Source organism: Phaethon aethereus (assembly GCF_964289735.1).
Source record: "Phaethon aethereus genome assembly, chromosome: 1".
NCBI classification, from domain to species: Eukaryota; Metazoa; Chordata; class Aves; order Phaethontiformes; family Phaethontidae; genus Phaethon; species Phaethon aethereus.
In genome coordinates this window covers 80475603-80483626 of record NC_138575.1, presented here as the reverse complement: position 1 = coordinate 80483626, position 8024 = coordinate 80475603, and the positions used below count along the sequence as shown (strand labels likewise).

The 8024-nt window shown below is 44.4% G+C and overlaps 1 protein-coding gene across 1 annotated transcript; it reads left to right on the top strand.

The window, feature by feature from the left end:
• Positions 1-62: 62 nt before the first annotated feature.
• Positions 63-8024, top strand: PKDREJ (polycystin family receptor for egg jelly; the record flags this gene model as incomplete). The annotated part of the gene is made up of 1 exon (XM_082007776.1): positions 63-8024. One exon carries the CDS (start codon positions 63-65, stop codon positions 8022-8024), a length of 7962 nt encoding a protein of 2653 aa, XP_081863902.1.

Sequence of the window (8024 nt, the reverse complement as noted above, 5' to 3'; positions counted from 1 at the left end):
AACTGTCAACATCCGTCAGGAGCTCCAGTGGCTGCGCTCCCTCCTCGCCACCTCATACCGCAATGACAGTGCTCCACCTCCTCCTCCTTCAGCTGCTCGGCTGCTGCCCCCGAGGCTCGGGGTCCTCCTCTTCCGGTCTCCAGCCACCACCCCTGCTGGTCAGCTGCTGGAGCCCTCACGGAAAAGTCTCTCAACGGCAGGACAACGAGCGCTGGGTCTCGTGCCTGTGGAACAGCACCATGATCTTGCATTACCAGCCCGCGCCAGGAGCAAGAACAGAGGCAGAGAGAAAAGAGGGGTGGCCACCACCCGCACCACGCTGCTTCTGGTACCTGAACTCGGCCTGGGTGAAGAACACCTCACGCTGGTCAGGCCAGGTCATGCTGCAGACAAGCCTCCTACCAGGAAGCACTAGCCCCCCTATGGCCTCCAGCCTCCTTACAGTGCAATGCTCATCTGCTTCATGCATGGCACCTGAGTGCTTTCACCACAACGTGAGCATCGAGATGTCTGGGCAGGCTATGCGGCTGTTCGTGCTTTGGCCGTCGACACACCTGATCCATGCGTGGCAGCCGGTAGAGCTGGGCTGGTGTGCACGCCTCAAGAGTGCCAGCTGGCAGTACCGCTTCAGCAGCAAGGGTGGCAGCCCCTCTACCCTTCTCCTTCCCAGCAGTGACCACCAAGACACACCACCACCTGCTGTCTACCCAACAGCCGAGTTGCAACAGACCTGTGCCACCTATTACAGCTATCGCTTGACTGTGCGCTACAGGCACCATGGGCTCCATGTTGCTTCAGTCAGCATCGAGCAGATGCCTCAGATAAGCCTCAGCCTTTTTCTCAAGGTAGAGCCTGGCTTGCTGCATGTCCTCAGTGTTGGCTCCAAGCTCCTTAGTGTTCCTCATCAGCCCCTCAGCCTCTCCTGGAGGCTTCAGCCCCTTACGCCAAGGACACTGGCCTACAGACTGATGGACATGCAGGCTACAGGAGGTTGGTTCTGTTCCTACAGTTCCTTTACCCTGCAGAGCAACTTTTGTGCTGTTGCCACACCTCAGAGCCCGGGTGAGGTGGTCGTGGCCAGCATTTATTTTCATGTTGATGGAAAGAGGTTCGAGGAAATGACAGGAGAACTACATCTACTCAATGGTACCCTGAGCCTAACTGCAGGCAGAGAAACTCCTATCCATGTCAACCTTCAACCAGGAAAGACCAGTAGGAGTACTTACATTTTCAGGTACAACCATGGAACTTTTTACACAACCAAAGAAAACAACAGCCCTATTTCCACAGATGGCCTTAACACACGCACTGTGTTCTACCAACACAAGGAGCTCTCCTACTTACTCTCCATAGAGTTTGTGGCCTTCCAGTGGTACAAGTTCAATATGTACCTTTATATGAATCAGAACAGGGCTTTGTTTAGGTCTCTGGCAGAAAGAGACATTGAAGTCCACGTTTTCAGCAGCGGCCGTCCTTTTCTGCAGAGTTTTACTTATTTAGTGTGGTTTATCCCTGCACAACATCCGATGCTTCAGTGCAAGTGGACCTTCCATCTGCAGCTTTTTGGAACACAAAAAGACCACCTTCTCCAGAACAGCACATACACATACAATGATCACGTTAGAAACGCCACACGTTTTGTCCGTCGCTCTGCTTTACCCTTTGATCCAGAAAAATACACGGGGTTTGTGGCAAAAGTGAACTGTACCAGAAGTGCACTTACACCAGCTCTTTTAGGAGTCAGAGTCAACAACTATGCTGCAAAAACCATAGAAGCACCAGTGTCTTGCCTGAAAGAAGCCTGTTACATACACACCGTGCAGATTCAGAAACCTGTTCTTCACACCTCTGTCCTGCATCAGAAAAGGGGGTCATCTTTCTACCTCTTTGTCAGATTGCTAGTAGATTGCAGCATTGGTATATCTATCAAGCCCTTGTGGCGAATCTATCCTGTTCAGGACACAACAACTGTTCCGGACTGGACAAAACCAGTAAATTCTTCTTTGATGTATGGTGTAGATATGATACGCTTAACTGTTCCCAGTTTTACTTTAGAATATGGGTTGTATCTGTTTTATTTCACTGTTGAGATAAACCCAATTAGGACCTCGATAATCCTCAAGGGCTCAGATAAAGTTTATATTCAGATTGAGAGAACCGATCTAGTGGCAAATATTGCGGGAGGCATGTTCCGCACAGTGGGTTTTTCTGATAATTGGACTCTTGATGGCTCTGCATCCTACGATCCTGATTCACAGGAAGGACTAAAAGGAATCGCATTTACTTGGTACTGCACTAAAGAGGTGTCAGATTATAAAAACATGAAAGTCAGCCCAGGAAAGAGATGCCATCCAGCCCAGAAGGATTTGAAATGGTTAACATCCTCAGGTCCAGTTCAAGCAATGCCACCAGAATCCCTCCCAGGAAATGCCGTATACTACTTCCGTCTAGTGATTCAAAAGGACAGAAGGAGGAGTTATGCTGACCAAACTGTAGAAGTGCAGCCTGGCTCCCCAATTCTTCTGGATGTGGCATGCCTTGAAAACTGTGGTAGCACTCTAATTCCAACAGAGAGATTTACCTTGTCTGGAAAATGCCTAAACTGTAGAACAAACAGCGAGCCAGTCTACTACTGGTCCCTTTTTTCAGAAAACTCGACAGAAATTAGCTTTGACTGGTCTTCCAGAACCTCAACGGGGAGGTCTGGGGCTTACCTGTCTATACATGCTCTGACTTTTACAAAGACTGCACATCGATCCTACATACTCCTGTTGAAAGTAACTACCTGGGACGGTAGGTCTTCAATCTACAGACATGCATTTAAGGTAAATTCTCCTCCTAGGGCTGGCAAGTGTACTATCAACCCACACTGGGGTACAGCCTTTCTGACAAAATTTGTTGTTCAATGCAGTGGATTTTCTGACAGCAATTTACCTTTGACATATAAAGTGATAGTAGCTTCCAATGTACCCAAAACTACGAAAATAACTTCTGTGGAGGAAAATACATTTGGCACAATTCTGTACTTTGGTTATCAGCCTAAAACTCCTCCATCTTTTCTCCCAGTGGGAGTGCCCTCTCAGAAGTACACCTTGACACTTTATGTTCAAGTCCATGATTCCCTTGGGGCATTTACCCAAGTGAGTTTATATGTCCGCGTACAGAACCCAGTTAACAGTCGACCACTAGCTGTTGTATTTCATGAACTGCTAGCCTCAGTGAGCGGTTTAAGCGCACCAATGACATCTTATCTCCAGACTGGAGATTATTTTAGCGCAGGTTATTTGGCTTACATGGCAGCCTCAGTCTTAAACTATATTAAAGCTGCACCAACTCTCCAGCTCCCTAAAGCTCAGCTCCGGGAAAGCCTGATTAAAACAGCTCTGAATATTTCAGTTGACAGCACAATCGAAATCAACCAAGTAGTTGCTTCTCTTTCTCAAGTCACAGAGGAAGCTGATGAAGTGAACGTTAAATCACAAGACCTTGCTATTAAGAAACTGACAGAAGTAACAGGAGTGCTGAAGATACAGAGAAATGAAAGCCATTGGTCTGAGGGAGCAGAAATTCAGACCAGTGGAATACTAAGATGCTTGTCCAACATCCTGAAAGCTGCTCTTCTGCATCGCAGGAACGTCAATGTAAGGGGAGTTAAACAAGTCTTCTCCATCATGGAAAATTTAACGGAGATAGTTTTCCAGGGCAAAGTCCCTGGAGAAACAGAAACTCTAATGGAAACAAAGCACTGGAATATCACTCTGAGGAAAGATGAAACCTGGAACATTGCAAATGCTTTCTCTACCAGAAACACATGCCGGAATTGCTTTTATCCATCACTGAAAAAGGGAAATTATTCAGGATTGCCCCATGATGCTGTGATTTCCACTGCCCTTTTTGAGTTTGATGAGAACCCCTTCCCTTGGTTAGGTTACATATCAGAAATCACAACAATGGTCTTGGGGTTCAAAATGTCAGAGACCAAGGCTAATGGGGATCTACTAGGGATCGTGCCCGAAGGAGCAGAAATTACTATTGCTAGGAAAGATAAGGACTCTTCAACTTTTCAGTTAGCAATGGGACCTGATAAAACACAAGCTTACACAACTGGAGGATTTAGTTTTGAAGTCAACAGAAATACCAAGACCATATACATCCAGATTCTCACAAAATTAAAAGTTACTTTCGAAGTGCTAGTATTTACAGGCACCAACGTCACTCATGCTCATCCCATAGCCTCATTTGCTGCTTTTCATGACTTGCCAACGGTCACAAGCAAAAATGAGACAGCTAGCACTGACTGTAACATTAAGGCTCCCTATATTATCTGTCTCCCAGAGACATTGCTGACAGCCGCAGCTCAAGGAAACAGTACAGACACTCATAACATCTCCATTGTCTTGCTAACACCCTATGTCACAAGGTATCAAACCCAGAGACTGGTAAGCATACACATTTTTAGTGATCAGTGCTTATTTCTGGATGGGGTTCGAAGTCTGTGGAGAGAAGACACATGCAGGCTTGGCTCCTTGACCGACTGGCAGAGGGTACACTGTGTCTGCAATATGAAGCGGAGTCGCAGAAGTCTGTCAGTCCATGCTGCGTCAAATGCATCCACGTTTGACATCAGGTTCCTGGCAGCCAAAGTGATAGTTACCCCCAACACAGTAGATCTGGGAAAAAGCTTGATAGCAGACATACCTAAGAACCCAGTGACTCTCTTAACAGTGCTCTTTATTTTTGCTGCCTACTTTCTTTTGTCCCTCTGGGCCATGAGAAAAGACAAGGCTGACAGGGACAGCAAAGGCAAGATTATAGTTCTGCCAGACAACGACCCCTTTGATAAAGTGAGCTTTTTGGTCACTTTATACACAGGCAGTCGCTGGGGAGCTGGAACCAAAGCAGATGTCTTTCTTCAGCTCATCGGCCAGAATGGCACAAGTGACGTCCATTGTTTACGGCACCCACATTTTCTGTCTTTCCAACAAGGAAGCACTGATTGCTTTCTGTTAACTACTAAGAAAGACTTGGGAGACATTTGTTCCTTCAGGGTCTGGCATAATAACAAGGGCTCATCTCCAAGCTGGTTCTTAAGCAGAGCCAAAGTTGAGAATATGTCCACCAGAAAGACCTGGTTCTTTATGTGCAGGAAATGGCTTTCTCTGGACAGGGGCGATCAGTTACTAGAAAGGACATTTTCTGTCACAAACCCCAAGACACCTCTGCCCAGAATTGACTATTTTTTGATTAATCTTGCCAACAGTCTAACAGAGGGCCATCTGTGGCTCTCGATTTTTGCTCATGTTCTCACTGGCACTTTCAGCAGGCTCCAAAGGTTGTCTTCTTGTTTCGCAATATTATTATTAAAATTGCTTGTTAACATTATGTTCTTTAATGTTGACAAGAATGCAGAATCTCCAATACACTTGAGGTATTTGAGATCAATAACAGTAGGAATTGAATGTGCTTTAGTTACCATACCTGTGGAAATTACTATAATTGCCTTATTTAAGTATTCCCAGAAAGAACCTTCTCCTCATGGTGTGGCTCAGACGGACCCAAAGATAAGTTCACCCCTCCTGTCTGGAAATCTTAAGAACCTGAAGAAACATTTGCAAAAATTGTACCTTTCAGAAACTTCAGCACAATCGAGGAATATTAGTCCCTTGGAGAACCTTCCTGGTCCCAGCAACGCACAGAGCCCGCCATCTTCCAGAACAACAAGAAGCAAGGGAGCTCCCCAAAATTGGAGTAATTGCACAGTTTCTGAAAGACATGCAACTGTAATTGGAACAGAGGAGCAGATGATAATCGCGAATTCCCTGGCAATGGCTAAGGCCTGGCAGAGAAGGCCACCATCAAATCCCAATTTTAGTAATAATCACGCAGAAGAAGGGAGCAACTTTCAGAAAGGAAGGAAACCAGTAAGCACTACCTCCAGGCTCTTTCGCAAGAGACGACACATAGTTTTTTCGTGGTGGTGTGTCTATCTCTCATGGGCACTAGTTATTGCTGTCACTGGGCTATCATCATTTTTCATTGTGTTATATGGTTTGTCTTATGGCTATCAGACTTCACTAGAGTGGCTTTTAGCATCTGCAACTTCCTTTATTGAGAATGTGTTTCTCCGTTCAATTCTAAAAATCAGTTTTTTCTCAGCTATGAGTACAATTCGTCCAAAATACTGTGAAAACATCAGATGGTTAACTCAGGAAAAGTATTCTGAGATTAAGTTGGCTAAAGAAACAATGAGTGGTGATGAGATGAGAGAGATGCACTTGAAACTTGCTAAACTCAGAGGCACCAAGCTGTATAAGCCTTTAGAAGCTGATGAAATTGCAAACATGCTGAAAAAGGCAAAAATTAAAGTCAAGGCATTTATTTTTATAAAAGGTTTCATCAGTCACCTCGTCTTTTCAACACTGCTATTCAATTTTGCCTATTCCACTGAGAATGCCAACAGTTTCCACTACAACCGATTCATCCATAATCAGTTCTCTCCACAACTCTCCAACGTAAATAGGCTAGAACATATCTATGTGTGGGTGAATGACTTGTTCTTGCCTTTGATCCACAATGACATTCAGCCAACCTTTCTTCCTGGGAGCTGGTCCAAAATCATTGGTTTGCCTAGGATGAGGCAAGTGCGAGCTAAAGGTACTGAGAAAAAATGTTTCCACCCTCACAGCTTTGGAAATAACTTTGTGATCAGTAAAAGCCACTGTCTTCACAAATATGGCAGTGACATCCCAGAGAAAGGTGACTATGCTGGCACTTGGACAAAGGTTGCCAACCAGTCTGTTTCCAAGGATGCCAGCAGTTATGGTGGGTTCACTTACCAGCGAAACAGGACTCCGTGGAGTTATTATTCATATGGAGATTTGCACACATATGGACCAGCAGGATACACGTTTTACTTTTTCCCTGAAGAAGGAAGACCTAATTCAACGACCAGGCTGGATGCTCTACAACAGAACAACTGGCTTGATGAAAAGACATGGGCTGTGATCATTGAACTAACTACATTTAACTCAGATGCAGATCGCTTTTGCACCATCTCAGTCATATTTGAAATGTCTCATTTTGGGATCATAAAACCAAGTTTGTCGGTACACTCTTTTGCACTCCCCATTTTTCATCAGCAAACTAAAGCTCAGAAGTTTGTGTTCATGATTGTTCTTGCCTTTCTGTTTATTTACACTGCAGATGAACTTCACATCATCAGCAAAGACAAAAAAGATTATATTAAAAACATTTCCAATATAATCAACTTTGGCTTAAAATCAGCATTCCTCATTTTTGTTTTTTTAAAGGTCATAAAGTTTAAGCTGGGAGCAGATATAGTGAAGTTTTACTTACTTCACCCAAACGATTTCATTAATTTTCATGCGGTTTCTCATTTAGATCAAATTTTAAGTATTACTATGGGCTTTTTAGCATTTTTTGTAGTTTTGAAAACTCTAAAATATTCTCAGTTCTTTTATGACGTGCGCCTGGCACTAAGATCGATCTTGGCAGCTCTTCCCGGAATCTCCTCAATGGCCCTTGTGGTGGTGGTGTACTTCTTTGTATTTATGGCTTTTGGCTACCTTGTGTTTGGGCAGCATGAATGGAATTACAATAACATGATTCACTCAGCTCAGACCGTATTCTCTTACTGTGTCTCAGCTTTCAGAGATACGGCATTTTCATCCAACAGGTTGCTGGGTGGTCTTTTCCTTGCCTCTTTCATGTTGGTGATGATCTGTGTCCTGATCAATCTCCTCCAAGCTGTTATTATGTCTGCCTATGGAGATATGAAACAACCCGTATATGAAGAACCATCTGATGAAGCACAAGCGGTTACATTTGTATTGCAAAGCCTCCGAAAGATATTTTATCTTCTGATCTGTAAAACATCCAGAACCAGTGAGCCTGATCTTTTTCGCAGTGTACTCTATGGGCAGCCTGAGAGAAGACATCAGCGACATTTAGGTCTCAAGAACAGAAAAATAAATGGAAAAAAAATGGTTTATCTTGTCATATGA